This window comes from Panthera onca, chromosome D1, assembly GCF_046562875.1.
Source record: "Panthera onca isolate mPanOnc1 chromosome D1, mPanOnc1 haplotype 2, whole genome shotgun sequence".
NCBI classification, from domain to species: domain Eukaryota; kingdom Metazoa; phylum Chordata; class Mammalia; order Carnivora; family Felidae; genus Panthera; species Panthera onca.
In genome coordinates, this window is record NC_138348.1 from 113,251,752 (window position 1) to 113,268,319 (window position 16,568).

Genomic DNA, 16,568 nt, shown 5'->3' on the forward strand with positions numbered 1-16,568 from the left:
CTTCCATGAGACAAGATATGGAAGCAACATAAATGTCCATCGATAGAAGAATGGAGAAAGATGTGGTGTATACACACACTGGAGTATTACTGAGCCATCAAATGTAACGAAATCTTGCCATTTGCGACAACACGGGTGGACCTAGAGAGTATTATGTATGTTAAGTGAGATAAGGCAGACAGAGAAAGGGAAATACCGTATGAGTATACTTACAGGTGGACCCTAAAACACAAAACACGCGAACAAACAAACAATAACAGAAACAGACACATAAATACAGATTACAAACTGGTGGTTGTCAGAGGGGAGGGGTGGGAGGATGGGTGAAACAGGTGAAGGGACTAAGAGGTACAAACTTCCAGTTATAAAATAAGTCATGGGGATGAAAAGGACAGCAGAGAGTATATAGTCAGTGAAGACTGCACTTTGTGTGGTGACAGATGGCAACGAGACTTACCGTGGCAAGCACTTAGTGTTGTATATAATTGTCAAAACACTATGACATATACCAGCAACTAATATACTGTATGTCAACTATCTTCAAATGAAAAAAAAAATTTAAAAAGGAAAGTCCTAAATCTTGAAAACTTTCAATAATCAGATTAATTCTACTATTCTCCTTCTTTGTTTGATTTATTTCATTTGTTCGAAATGTTTACTAAAAGAAAATATTAAAAATAATTAGGAAAACATTGAAGACCAGAAGGATTTTTAATTTTTCTCTAGGAAATTACCTTCTCTGTCTAGAGCTAATATCCAATTGTTAGCCACACCACATGGGGCTACTGAGCACTTGAAACGTTCCTAGTCTGAAACGAGAGGTGCTATAAAAATACAGAATATTTACTGGATTTCAAGGACTTTGTACAAAGAAAGGACCAACTGCTCAAAAGGGTAATTTGTACCATTCACAATTTAAATATATTTATTATATGTTAAGGAAACAATATCACATACCTATATTAGGTTTAATAAAATATAGTATTAAAATTAATTTCATCTTGTTTTAATATAACTATTAGAAAATATAAAGTTAAAAAAAGGAAATAGAAAATCATATATACACATACACACACACACACATACATACATGGCTGGGGGGATATAGCTGAGGGGAGGAAAACACAGCTGTAGTGCAGAAAGAAGCATGAACAGGTTCCTTACAAGGTTGAAAGCTGGGGTTGGATAGACCAGGAGATGGAACTTAGTGCAGAATATCCCAGCACACTGATTTTGTCGGCATGGTATCAGTTAAAGCTCTCAAGCCTTACGAACAGGGTATTTGGGCCAGTCCTAACCCACTATATTCAGTCAGCATGAGAAAACAGCATTAAGTTGGCAAAGCAAGTTAAGCAGTACAGTCAACTAAGAATGACAAATCCTTTAAACTGGTGGAAATATTTAAGACATTCAAAGCCATTAATACTATGAGAATATCAAACCAATTTAAAACTTCTGGCTGCTTCCATCACTTAAGGAAAACCATTTTTGTGGAGCTAGCTTCATTTATTTATTTATTTTTAATGTTTATTTCTGAAAGAGAGAGACAAAGCACGAGCAGGGACGGGCAAAGAGACAGGGAGACACAGAATCTGAAGCAGGCCCCAGGCTCGGAACTGTAGCACAGAGCCCGATGTGGGGCTCAAACTCACAAACTGCAAGATCATGACCTGAGCCAAAGTTGGGACACCCAACTGGCTGAGCCCCTCAGACGCCCCTGTGGAGCTGGTTTAGACGACCTTATTAGTTTGCACACACAAAATCGTGCAGACACCCACACTCAGCACTGTGTTACCTTACACTCCCCCGTGCTTGGAAGAACAGTGTCCACTTGATAATAAGATGACCATCTAGGCATGGTTACATTAAGCGCTATTTGAAAAATGAAAACTATCTTAAATACATGTCTTAATCTGAATAGTTTAAGCGCTCTTTTGTTTGTTTCTGTTTTGTTTTGTTTTGTTTTGTTTTTGTTTTTGTGGTAGATTTTCCACTGCTGGGCCAATCAAGTACAACCCGCCACTCACACTCAGGGAGGATGTGTCTAAGCTCCTAACCCCAATTCTGGCGAACAGGTCTCCTCGGGACACCTTAGCACCCAAACGTCTCATTCCTTCCTTCTTTTCACTTCTACTTCTCCATAAGCTCGACGAAGGAGGGGATCAGTACCTGGGCGGCCCCCACCCAGCAGGAAGCAGCTGAAGTCAAGTGGCAGCCCTGCGTGGCTCCCTGCCTCCACCGGGTCCCAAAGCAACAGGAGCTCTCAAACACAATTCAGATCCAAAGTTCTCCAAGTGAACTAATCCCCTTAAAAATACGATTTAAAAACCCTCCTGTTTTCAGAGATCCTCACAATAAATGTTTCAAGGAAGTTATTATTTAAATCCATCGATAAACGAGACAACAAGGACTCAGATTACTCCATTAAAATTGCTTAAAGGCACACGACTCTTTTTGGAAAACTAAGATTACAATCTTGTTTCACTAACTATCAGCCTTTTCCCCCCAACCTACAAGGCATAATGTAGAAGCCTGGTGCTTTCTGGTTATAGAATATTTTATTCCCATTTTGTAAGAACAGAGGCAACACAGTTATGGAAATATTAACATGCTCTGACTCAGAGTATAACTCATTTCCTTGCTTTTATACCGCTGTATATCTGAACAGTGACGTCACATACTGTATGTGTGGCTCACAGCTGCCAGAGACCATGCAACCTGGTCAAGTGAGTGGCTCCTGCGCCCTCCCCCCCACCCCCCCACCACTTTCCTTAACAGCCGGGCAAAGGTGTATGACCACCAGCAACACAGGCTAGGGGCGAAGGTTCAGATAAAATGCAATGGTAGGAAAGAAAACCCTTCTAATTTCCTCAGCTTAAAGGGAGAATTTTATAGCAATCTGTGGACAGTCAGAGGAGAAGGGTCTAGCTTATTGTGAGCGATCAGAGTTCTGGCATGGGTACAACAGCCTTCCAGCTGTGGCTACACCTCCCGCAGCCCAGCCACTCGCCCCTGTGCCCCCAACCACCGGTTCCACAGGGCTTAACTGTGGACCCTTTAGGCCACGGCAACAGCTTCACGTATTTGGGCTACAACAAAACCAGAAAACATCACTACTCTCGTGAGACTATTGTCCAGTGGAGTCAGACAGACAGCAGATTACAAACATAATAAATAAATTCTATAGTATGTTATCAAGTAGTAGTGAGATGAAAAGAAAACTGCTAAATTGGGAACCACAACAATGAAAACAGGACCTACAAAAAGCCAGTGGCCTAAGGTTGACTGAGTCCAAGAACTGTAGTCTTGGGTTTAATTTACTTAAAAACTCAATCGGGGGCACCTGGGTGGCACAGTCGGTTAAGCTTCTGACTCTTGGTTTCAGCTCAGGTCATGATCTCATGGTTTGTGAGTACAAACCCTGCATCGGGCTCTGTGATGACAGCATGGAGTCTGCCTGGGACTGACTGACTCTCTCTCTCTGCCTTTCACTGCACTCTCTCTCTCAGAATAAATAAATAAACTTTAAAAATGAAGAGGAAAAAAAAGAAAAACTGAATTACACGTGCTGCACTAGGACAGATCCTGGGGACTTACAGTGGGAAGCGCTGGTGTGTCCTAAGGCGGGACCAGGGGGGATGCATATCCTAAGGGTGGATGGAGGGGGGGAAACATGTGTCCTAAGGTGGGACCGGGGGTGGGGAACACGTGTCCTAAGACAGGACCAGGGGGCACATGTGGAGAGCAACCAGAGGTCACACGTGACCGTCAGCAGCAGCAGTGTGTAGACAGGGTGCAGGGCTGGGCCAGGAGAGGTCGGCTAGGACACATGGCTGGTGTGGAGGGAGGCGGGCGGAGCTTGGAGAGGGCCCCCTGCAGACTTTTAACCAGTTTCGTTACGAACATTCAAATGATTGCCTACTGTTGCACCCTCATCACAATAAAAGTAATGGAGTTTTCACAGGAAAGCTACCAGGGAACGTTTATGCTGCAAAAGACGGCTTAACTTTCCTTTAACACGGACGGCCTGGACTGACACTGCACTAACTATCAGACTGTAAAGTCCCCGAGGACAGGACTTAGTCTGTTTGTCATTACAATATTTTACACGTGCTTTATTGTAGAGTTAATCCTTACTGGATTGAATTCTAGAGCGGGAAGCCCAATAGAAGTTGAAGATTTTTATCATTCTGTACCAAAAGTTACATTTGCAAATATGTTGTGTCCCTAAGATTCCTATTTTTGCATTAGAAAAGATTGTTTTGTACAAGTTGTTTCATCCTGAATCTTAACTTGGATTTTTCACATAGGAAATACAATCTACTTCTGACCTTGTACTAAAGAGAGCAATGAGTTTGAGACTGGAGTCACACTTGGTAATATTAGTTTTAGACTCAGATAAACATCAAAAATTAATAAAATACCTTAATCTGCAGCTTTGCTTCTTGCAGTCGGCCTTTCCACGAAGCTACAAATTTCAGGCTATCTACAGAACAGCCCATCGCCCTGGAAAAGTAAAGCGTCAAATGTCAGCAAAAATAATCCTCAACAATTAAACTACCAAGAGTAATGGAAAACAGATAATTCCCTATTTATCTATAATTGAAATATTCACAATGTGCAAGTAATCAGAGCTCTTAAACGATGCACAGTATCTTAGGCTTCCTACTAAGTTTGTCAAGTTAACCGGTAACATCAGTCTCCTCTTCAAGGCAGCACAAGTCCCTTAAGTATTCGGCCTTTCGTTTTTATTTTACCGTCTCCGTTTGACCGTGACCCTGAAATGCAGGCCCGTGGTAAGTGTCTCATAAATGCTTATCAGTTGAGCTGAAATGTTGGTATTTATACCACAATCCTAAGGCACTACAAATTGAAATCCCCCAATTTGTCTGTCTGTAAACAACAACTAAATTTGGTTCAGTTTATTTTTCCACCGTGCAGCTCTTTTATTACATTCTAATTTATTGAAAAAAAAAATCAGTGTATACAGGACACAATCATCCAAGTGTTTTAAAAAAGAGCTCGATCTTAACTACCAAATCCTGCCCCCCACCAAGAAGCCTGGTCAGCAACGTCCAACAGAATTTTCTGCAGAAATAAAAACATCTTCATGCAGCGCAAAGTGGTAGCCACTGCGCAACCGGATGTGGCTGGTGTGAGTGAGAAATTACATTTTTACTTTTACTTCGTGTTGACCCCTTTAACTATACACGGCTCCATAGCACCTCCACCAGTCCTATCAGACAAGGCATGTCCGGATCAATCAGCAACATTTAAAAACCAAATTTCACCTGTTTCAATTCTAATAAAAAACATTGTCATTAAAAGCACTGCTTTTTAAACTCAAAGTTAACTGTGTTAAGAAATGTCAAGTATTAGGAAATAACACGACTCCCTTAATTCAATAGTCGGTTTACTTCTTGACAAGGAAGGACAGTAAGCGGAGACCTTCACTTACCGTGCAGTTTCCTGGCGAAGAGCGTTGAGAAACGTGTCTGGGTGGAACAGTTCTGACAGGTCAAGTGTATCAGAGAGAAGAGCCTGTTTCTCGGCTCTCTCTACCCAGCTCTAGAGGGGAAAAAAGAAGACAGAAACCCATTTAAAAACTCTGTAAACTTGAAAGACAAACTATTAAAGAACTCTTATGCAAAAGTAACATTTAATAAGACACTTATGCCGTTTCAAATTGCTTTGAAATAGAGTCTGGAAAAAAAAGAGATTTCTACTTTACACTGTGAAGTCTATTGTACTCTTTTTGACATATTTATCCATCATAAAAAAAGCTTCCTTGCACAACCTTCTGCTGGTAAAAATCCACTCAAAATAAAATGTCTAAAAGATGAAAAATAACATAACACACAGCATGTGAGCGTGGCCTGGCGCCTCGCCTGGTCCTGGGCAGTCACCCCCAGTACGCTCAGCTGACCAACGGAGCACTGGGTGTGCGGCTGGAATCCTCAGGGCCTCCAAGTCCTGGAAATGCGACTCAGCTGGGGTCCAGTTCCAGCTCTCCGCGTAAATTTGCCCCCTCACTGAATCAAGCGTTAGAGAGGAGGGTAACGTCCAAGAAGAAAGGATTCTGTGTTAACAGGTGTTTTTGAACAGACTTTTCTTCTTATCTGGCATTTTATAAATCCATTTATACTCCATTTGATGAAACACACATCACCATCAAGTATATGAGTAAAATAAAAAATTACCATTTGGAACAAATAACAAAAACAACAAAGTCTTGTGCAACACTATGTGCTTTCCTTGTATTAACCCATTTTATGCTCACGACAGCACTGGAAGTTAGTGTGGTACTCGTTTTATAGTCAAGTGAGGAAACGGAGGCAGAGGAAATAAATTCGGGAGCCTTAAGTGATTTGTTTCTCTGCAATACCCCTGGCAGGTGCTCAGGTGACTTTAGAGGAGGATACCTTCCTGGTAACGTCTCAGTCGGTCTGTCATCTCAGCTTGTGCACAGAAATGGTACCAGGGTAACGTTGTGGGTACAAACTTGCAGAAACGTCATTTACTCCGTAATCCCTAGGGAAAACTGTATCTATTTAATTTATAACTGTACAGAAAAGCTGTGTTTCATGCACTGTAATACCCTGCATTTACACCTGTCAGCCAGGTGTAGAACAGGAGAAACTACACTCTCCAAACCTACTGTTTGCATTAACATCTTAACGCACTTGACTAGTCCTTCTACCCCACAGCAAAAATGTTCCTATGTCCCTACTGTCAGTTGAAAATATGCTTATTTAAAAAGCAGAAACAACTTAAAAGAGAGCCCTTTAACAGACTACAATGATTTCCTCTTGGATATTATCCTTTAAAACAGTAACACTTCATATAGTACCTATTTTCAATCAAGTACATTTAAATTATTCATTGTTTATTTTGTTTACTCCTTATGAAATGTTTTTATTATCTCTGCCTTCTATTTTCATTAGCTAAACACAGCTAACAAATTATGCTTGTGTGATCTTTTGTTATATGTAATATTTAAAGCATACATATTTCAAGTTAATACTATCATTCAATTAATTTCTTAAAATTAAATTTTAATTCAAAAATTTCAGAAGAGTTCTTGCCAGTAACAGATGCACATATGTTCAAATTAATTAAAAATTAAAGTGTGGCTGATAATCAGATTTTTACTTCAAGTCTGAATTAATAAAATAGCAAAAACAGGAAAAGCCTCTATAGTACAAATGTTTTTATTCGCCCGCAAGTGGCAGTGGGGGATCTTTTTGGTCTGTTAATCTTAAAGGCACACTAAAGGAAAGGCATATTTGGTAAGATAAAGTTTAAATAACAAAGATTCTTTTAATATGTATACTGTCTTTGAATAGCAAACTTCACAGTAAAGGACACAGTGAAAGACATTTGAAAGATTACACTTAAACCTGCACATGGATGTTTACAGCAGCTTTATTCCTAACTGTCGACACCGGGAGGCATCCAAGGTGTACTTCAGCAGGCGGATGGAGGAATAAAGCGTGGAGCATTAGACAACAGAATATGACTCAGCACTAAACAGCAAGGAGCTATCAAGCCATGGAAAGACATGGGGAATCTTAAATGCAAAGGACTCAGTTAAAGAAGCCAATCAGAAAAGGTGACATTAGTGTATGATTCCAATAACATAACCACCTTCTGGAAAAAGTCAAACTATGGAGACAATAAAAAGGGCAGTGGTTAGCAGGGGTAGGGGAGGAGAGGATGAACAGGCAGGGATGGGGAATTTGCAGGACAGTGAAAACAGTCTGTAAGGTGCAGTAATGATGAGCATGTATCATTATGTATCTGTCCAATCCCATACACTGAAAATACCAACAGCAAATCTGAAGGTAAACTGTGGACACTGGGTGATTATAATGCGTTGATGTAGGTTCATCCTCTGTTAAAAAAAAAAACAACCCCAAAAGTTCCCCTCTGGTGAGTGATGTTGATAATGGGAGGCTATTCATGTGTGGTAGCATGGGGTATATGGGAAATGTCTGCACCATTCCCTCAATTTTCTCATAAACCTAAAACATCTAAAACAGTAAAGGCTGCTTTATGTATTTATGTATGCATGTAATTTTGAGAGAGAGTGTGCACGCTCACCTACCTGAGTGGGGGAGGAGCAAAGGGAGAGGGAGAGAGAGAATCCCAAGCAGGCTCCATGCCCAGTGTAGAGCCCAACGTGGGGCTCATTTTCACCACCATGAGCTCATGACCTGAGCCAAAATCAAGAGTCAGACACTTAACCACTTGAGCCTCCCAGGTGCCCCAGTAAAGGCTATTTTAAAAACATTTAAACTCGGGGCGCCTAGGTGGCTCAGTCGGTTGAGCATCTGACTTTAGCTCAGGTCATGATCTCACAGCTCTGAGTTCAAGCCCTGCGTCGGGCTCTGTGCCGACAGCTCGGAGCCTGGAGCCTACTACGGATTCTGTGTCTCCCTGTCTCTCTGCCCCTAACCCACTCGCATTCTATCTCGGTCTCTCTCAAAAATAAACAAACATTAAAAAAAATTTTAAAAAAGCATTTAAACTCATTTTTAAGAATAGAAATAAAGACACAAGTATAATAATCTTTAATGAGCAGCAATATGCACATATGGACTGGGCTTTCAACAAAGTTGTAGGTGTATTAGTTGAAAAATATTTCTCAGTGTTTTTCTTTCCCCTTGGCTATTAGCCACTTTCTTTTTAAAGGATTAAATCTGAGAATGAACGAAACATCTGGGTCTCTATGATTATGAAACTGTTTACCTCTAATTCTTCAAATGATGTATAATAAATGTAATTACGGAGATACGCAAATAAAGGGTTGGGTGAGTTTTTGAACATTGTGTGTGTACACACACACACACACTTAGAATTATAGGCAGTATAACTTCGAAACTGGAATGATCCACAGAGATCATCTAGTACAGTTCCCTTATTAGCACACAAATATAATGATGTTTTCCTAAGCAATATAGGACAGTTTTAAAATAATGCAATATTTGGGATGTCTGTGTGGCTCAGTGAGTTGAGTGGCTGACTGCAGCTCAGGTCATGATCTTATGGTTCATGGGTTCAAGCCCCGCATCGGGCTCTGTGTTGACAGCTCAGAGCCTAGAGCCTGCTTCACATTCTGTGTCTCCCTCTCTCTCCGCCCCTCGCCCTCTTGCACCCTGTGTCTGTCTCTCAAAAGTAAAATAAATACACGTTAAAATAAAATAAATAAAATAAAATAAAATACTGCAATATTTTATCCAAAAATATGCTAGTGATGGAAGCAGAACTTATGAATTCAAATGACATTCATTCACTCATTTAGAAGCATTTACTGAAAGCAAGGAGCCTATTATCTTGTTAGAGGAGATAAAACATGCACAAATGACTGATAAAAAGTATTAAGTGGAGACAGTCCAAGAAGATGCTGAATTTACCTCCTCCCACAGACACACAAAATCTGCATGCACCTATGGAGTAATTCCTCCTGGAGAAGAGCTGAGGACCAAATGAAAAGCTTCTGTACAATAAACAAAAAAGAGACTTATAGAGAAGGGCAGAAGACATGCGAAACAAGATAATGATGGAACCTCATTCCCAATGTGAAGACTGGCAGTGTGGGGAGATATCAGATATCACTGAGGGGCCTGCCCTCACAAGTGCCAACCCTGGGACAGAGCAACAAAACAGCGGTTTAAAGGGCACATAGACTAATACGGAAAGAAGACATTCTCAACATAATAAAGGCCATATATGGCAGACCCACAGCTAACATCATACTCAATGGTGAAAAGCTGAAAGCATGTCCTCCAAGATCACAAATAAAACAAGATTGTCCACTCTCCCCACGTTAATGTGACACAGTACTAGAAGTCCCAGCCACAGCAATTAGGCAAGAAAATGAAATAAAAGGTATCTGAATTGGAATGGAAGACTTAAAACTGTCACTATTTGCAGATGACATGATGCTATATATAAAAAACCCTCAAGATGTCACCAAAAAACTATCAGAACTATAAATGAATTAAGAAAAGTCACAGGATGCAAAACTAAGGAACCCAAAAATTTGTTGCATTTTTATACTTAATAATTAATTCCAAGAGAAGTTAAGAAAATAATTCCATTTATAATTATATCTAAAAGAAAGAAATACCTAAGAATAAATTTAATCAAGGAGGTAATACACCTGTACTCTGAAAATTGAGATATTTGATGACAGAAACTACTGAAAACACAAATAAATGGAAAGATATACCATGTTCATGGATTAGAAGAATACTGTTAAAAATGTCTGTGCCACTCAGGGGCGCCTGGGTGGCTCAGTCAGTTAAGCGTCCAACTTCGGCTCAGGTCATGATCTCACAGCTTGTGAGTTCGAGACTCGTATCTGACTCTGTGTTGACAGCACAAAGCCTGGAGTTTGCTTCAGATTCTGTGTCTGTCTGTCTGTCTCTGTCTCTCTCTCTCTCTGCCCCTCCCCCACTTGCGCTCTCTTTCTCTCTCTCAAAAATAAATAAAAACATTAAAAAAAATTTGTAATTAAAAATAATGTCTGTGCTACCCAAAGCTATCTACAGATTCAATCCCTATCAAAATACCAACAGTATTTTTCACAGAACTATAACAAAGAATCCTAAAATTTGTATAGAACCATCAAAGACACCAAACAGCTAAAGCAATCTTGAGAAAAAAGAAAAAAGCTGGAGTTATCACAATCCCACAATTCAAGATATACTCCAGAGCTGTACTAATCAAAGCAGTATGGTACTGGTACAAAAATAAACACACTGATCAATGGAACAGAATAGAGAGCCCAGTAATAAACACATGTTTCTATAGTCAATTAATGGACAAGGAGGCAAGAATATACAATGTATAAAAGACAGTCTCCTCAAGAAATGGTGCTGGGGAAACTGGATGGGTACATCCAAAGAATAAAACTGCACCACTTTCTTATACCATATATGAAAATAAATTAGTAATGGATTAAAGATTTGAATTTAAGACCTGAAACCATAAAACTCCTAGAAGAAAACAGGCAGAAAGCTCTTAGCAATGTTTTTTTTGCAACAGTCACCTCAGGCAAAGTCAACAAAAGCTAAAATAAAGAAGTAAAATTCCATCAAATTAAAAAGTCTTAGCAGAGTGAAGGAAACCATGAACAAAACAAAACATCAACCTACCTAATAGGAGATTTATACAAATCACACATTTCATAAAAGGTTAATCTTCAAAATACATAAAAAATTACATAAATTAATACAAAAAACATTAAAAAAACAAGCAGAGGACTTAGACTTTTTTTTTTCTAAAGAAGACATACAAATGGCCAATAGACATGTGAAAAGACGCTCAGCATCCCTCATCATCAGGGAAAACCACCATAAGCTATCACCTCATACCAGTCAGACTGACTAATATCAAAAGGACAAAAAGTAGCAAGTCCTGGCAAGAATGTGGAGAAAATGAAACACTCACGCACCATTTCTGGGAATGTAAATTGCTACCATCATTATGGAAAACAGTATGGAGGTTCTTCAAAAAATTAAAAATAGAAATACCATACAATGCAGCAATTCCATCTCTAGATATATGCTCCAAGAAATTGAAAACACCAATTTGAAGAGATATATTCACCACTGCTGCCCTATTTGTAACAGCCAAGATGTTGAAGCAGTCTGAGTGTCCTTCAACAGATAAGTGGATAAAGAAGACTGGATATATATACAATGGCCTATGACTCAGCCAATAAAAAAGAATGAAATCTCACCATTTGCAAAAACAATGGTGGACCTAGAAGGTATGGTAAACAAATCAGACAGAGAAAGAGAAAGACAAATACAGTACAATCTCACTTATATGTGGAATCTAAAAAACAAAACAAACAAGAGAAAACAGGAACAGACTTACAGATATAGGAAAGAAACCGCTGGTTACGATAGCAGGAAGGTTATGGTGGACCAGGCAAAATAGAGAAAGACATTTAAAAGGTACATGCTTAAAGTCATGAAATAAACAACTCATAGGTATGTACTGTACAGCACAGGGAATACAGTTAATAATATTGTAATAACTTTGTAATATGACACATTGTTAACTAGACTTATAGGGATCATTATTAAATGAATAGTCATGTTTGAATATTTTGTGTAATGTCTAAAATGTACATAGTCATGTAATGTTCTGTACATCTCTGTGACGTATAGCACTATGACATACATGTAGAACCAGCAGGATGTTCTATGTCAATTATAATTCAATTAAATAAAAAGGTATTATGTGGAAAGCCACAAAAGAAACGAATAATGTCTCATGAGAGTTCTACTCCTCTATGAACCAATATATATAGAATTTTGAAGGAAAAATTTTTTCCCTTAAAAATTTTGTATCTAGTTAACTTACATTTCATTTGTTAATACAACTAAGTATCACAACTAAGCCTATATATATACAGGCTAGAGTTCAGAAAATAAATACACCACAATTGTATCTGTTCTTTTAAACATTACTCAAAAATATTCTTTAATTGTTTTAAATATTTAGTCAAAACTAAGATTTTTAAGGATGTATAAATCAGAGGCTAAAGCTATTGGTTATCAGTAATGAAATCAGTTACATATAGAATTAAATCTATATGATTTCTATAACAAATTAAATCCCCATAATAAACTTTTTGAGATGACTTCAAAGGGCAAAAAAAAAAAATAACCCAAAAAACATCAGTTACATAAACCAAAAAAACAAAAATATCACTTCAAGTGTTCATACACACTTACGAAATATGTCATGTATCCATACAAAAAAAATTGAACTTCCATCTCTGATCAAAATGAGATGAAAATGTAAGAATTTAATATTTTATAAAGGTAGCATCAGAGATCATTGGGGAATGGAAAAAATATTCAATTGATATTGTTGGCAAGAAATGGTTTAGTGCTTGAGAAAAGTTAAATCTTTAATTCACATTCCAACCTAAAATTACACCCCTTAGCATTCAGAGTAGAATATTATTCCACAGATTAATGGGAAAGAAAAGAAAACCAATTTAAGATGAGGAAGCAAAGATGATGTATCTATTATGGGGGACTTTTTTTTTTTTTTTTTTTTAAAGAGAGGTGTCTGGTGGCTCAGTTGGTTAAGGGTCTGACTTCAGCTCAGGTCATGATCTCACAGTTGGTGAATTTGAGTCCTGCATCAGGCTCTGTGCTGACAGCTCAGAGCCTGGACCCTGCTTCAGATTCTGTGTCTCCCTCACTCTCTCTCTCTTTGCCACTCCCCCAGTCATGTTCTGTCTCTTTCTCTCTCAAAAATAAATAAAAACATTTAAAAAATTAAAAAATATAAATAAGAAAAAACTTAAGTTACAGTACATACTATTTTGAATATATAAAAATATAAAGTAAAAAGCACTGAAAGTAAATTTGGAAATACGTTTTCACATATATGAAAATAAATTAATAACAATCATAGACTGTTTACGCTTATTGAAACATGAAAGGTAAGATTATCTTTAACCTTACAGAAATTCTAAAACTAAGATAATATTTTAGTCCAAAAGAATAGCAGAATAATAAATGATAATGCTCAAAGTTTGGTAGTATGAAATGTGGACAAAATTTTAGTAGGAGTGTATACTGATACAGTATTTCTATAAAGAAACGATGAAATGTGCCAGACCTTCAAAAATATGCAAGGTGGTTTACTTGGTGATTCCTTTTCTCAGAATGCTAATTAAAGAAACAATGAAGAGGGGCACCTGGGTGGCTAGTCAGTTAAGCATCTGACTCTTGATTTCAGCTCAGGTCATGATCACATGGTCAGTGGGTTCAAACCGTGTGTCGGGCTCTGTGCTGGCAGCGTGGAGACAGTGTGGGATTCTCTCTCACTCTCTGTCTGTCCCTCACCCACTTTCTCTCTCTCTTTCTCAAAGTAAATAAATAAACTTAAAAAAAAAACAAAGAAGAGACTATTATACATAGCTTGCTAATTTAAAATTATTTGTAATATTAAGAAATTGTAAGGGTAATAAACATAATAAAAATTAGAAATTCAAATGTGGTAAATCAATACAATAAAAATTACATAGCAATAAAAACTGGTATTTGAAAAATATTTAATGACACTATAAATATTCATGACCTAATGTATTCATCAGAATGTAAAAACAGATACATAGTATGAACCTAATTATGTGAAAACATTTAAATATGTAAAAAATACTGAAAAAAGTATATGAAAATATATCATTTTAGCTAGGCCTGGCCAATAGCCTATTAACAAATATATTTTTTTATAAATAAAAGCAATTAGTATAAAAAGAAATGCATTAATAAACTGATGTCACTTTATTTTGTTTTAAGGTACCATTTTCTTGGAAAAAATGTTTAAGGTAAATAAATATTTTAGGCAATCACAAGAACGCACAATGGGGAAAGACACCTATTCAATACAAGGCACTGGGAAACTGGATAGCTACATGTAAAAGAATGAAACTGGACCACTTTCTTATACCAAACACAAAAATAAACTCAAAATGGATTAAAGCCCTATATGTGACACAGAAAACCACCAAATATCCTATAGAGAGCACAGACAGTCATTTCTCTGACATTTCCATAGCAACTTTTTTTCTAGGTATGTCTCATAAGGCAAGGAAAACAAAAGCAAAAACAAACTACTGGAACTACATCAAACTAAAAAGCTTCTCCAGAGAAAAGGAAACCATCAACAAAAGAAAAAAGCAACCTACTGAATGGGAAACAATTATTTGCAAATGATATATCTGATAAGAGGTTGATATCCAGCATACATAAAGAAATAAATAAACAATCCAATTAAAAAATGCTCAGAGGATCTCAACAGACATTTCTTCAAGGATGACATGCAGATGGCCAACAGACACATGAAAAAATGCTCAACATCAGTCATCATCAGGGAAATACAAATCAAAACCACATTGAGATACCACCTCACACCTGTCTGAATGGTTAAAATCAAAATGAAAAGAAATAACAAGTGTTGGTGAGGATGTGGAGAAAAATGAACCCTCATGCCCTGTTGCTGGAAATGTAAACTGGTGCAGCCACTCTGGACAACACTGTGGAATTTCCTCAAAAAATTAAAAATAGAGACACACTGTTAGGTATTTACCAAAAGAAAATGAAAATACTAATTCAGAGGGATACATTGACCCCTATGTTTATTGCAGCATCATCTACAATAGCCAAGACATGGTTGTAACCTAAGTGTTCATCAATAGGTAAATGGATAAAGATGTATGCGTGTGCACGCATGAACACACACACACACACACAGAGGGGACTATTACTCAGCCAGAAAAAGGATGAGATTTTGCCATTTGCAACAACATGGATGGACCTAGAGGGTATCATGCTAAGTGAAATAAGTCAGACCAAAAAACACAAATACCATATGATTCTGCTCATAAGTCAAACATAAAGAAAACAAACACATGAATAAACCAACAAAAGCAGAAGCAGACCTACAAATACGTAGAACTGACAGCTGCCAGGGATCTTAGGGATGGGCAAGTTGGGAGAGGGGGAGAGGGAGGTACAGGATTCCACTTATGGAATGAGTAAGTCACAGGAGTAAAGGTAAAGCCTAGAGAATACGGTTCAGGATACTGTAACAAGAACGTGGGACAGATGGCAGCCACACTGTGCATAATGTATAAATTTGTCAAATCATCAGGTGAGCAGAAAGCATATCTGTGTGGCTTAAATCCATTTAGATTACTGGACACTTGATCTATGATCTACCTTGGTAAATGTTCTGCATTAGAAAAGACTGTATATTCTGTTGATGTTGGATGTAATGTTCCATTGTTATTAAGTTAATTAAATGCTGTTCAACTCTTAGATAACTTTACTGATTTTCTGCCTCTTATTTAATTACTGAGAGCAATGTTCTGCCATCTCCAACTTTAATGATGGATTTACCTATTTCTCCTTGCATTTCTATCAGTTCTTGCTGCATGCATTTTAAAACTATTAGAAATGGAATGTTTAGCATTGTTATTTTCATAATTTGATCACCTTATCATTATAAAATAATCTTCATTATCTCCCGTTATATTCTTTTCTGTGAAACCTGTTTTGCCTGATATTAAGACAGCTAAATGTTTTTGTTGGTGTTTTGGGGTTTTTTTGACTAATGTGATCATGGCATAGTTTTTCTATCATTTTACTTTTAATCTATTTGTGTCTTTATATTTAAAGGGCAATGCCTTGATGCCTTATAGCAGTCATATTTCAATTTTGTTTTCTCCAATCTGATAGTTTTTGTCTTTTAGTTGGTGGCTTTGAATATATGTATGTTTATAAAAATGATACTTGATAGCTTATTTTATTATTTAGGAAAAAACTGAGCTTATAAATTGCCATGTCTTATATAAGAAAATCTTAGAGTTCAAGACAAAAATAGAATTCAGTGAGTAAAATTATGGCTTCCAATTTGTTTTTAGATGAAACTTAAAAATACTGTTTTTAAATGAAAGTTCAAAAATCAGAAAATTTTTTTACCATAATCATGCCTTAAGATTATTTTTAATTACAAATATTCTAGTC

At 37.4% G+C, this 16,568-nt stretch overlaps 1 protein-coding gene across 5 annotated transcripts in view; it reads right to left on the reverse strand.

The window, feature by feature from the left end:
- DYNC2H1 (dynein cytoplasmic 2 heavy chain 1) overlaps positions 1-16,568 on the reverse strand; it is a 343,887-nt gene that overhangs the window by 41,866 nt on the left and 285,453 nt on the right. For all 5 annotated transcript variants that reach the window (XM_078432668.2, XM_078432669.2, XM_078432667.2 and 2 more), the window contains 2 exons: positions 5,459-5,568; positions 4,425-4,506 (listed from right to left, as the gene is read on the reverse strand). In XM_078432668.2, coding sequence (XP_078288794.2) covers positions 4,425-4,506; positions 5,459-5,568 — 192 coding nt within the window. The remainder of the gene's footprint in view (positions 1-4,424; positions 4,507-5,458; positions 5,569-16,568) is intronic.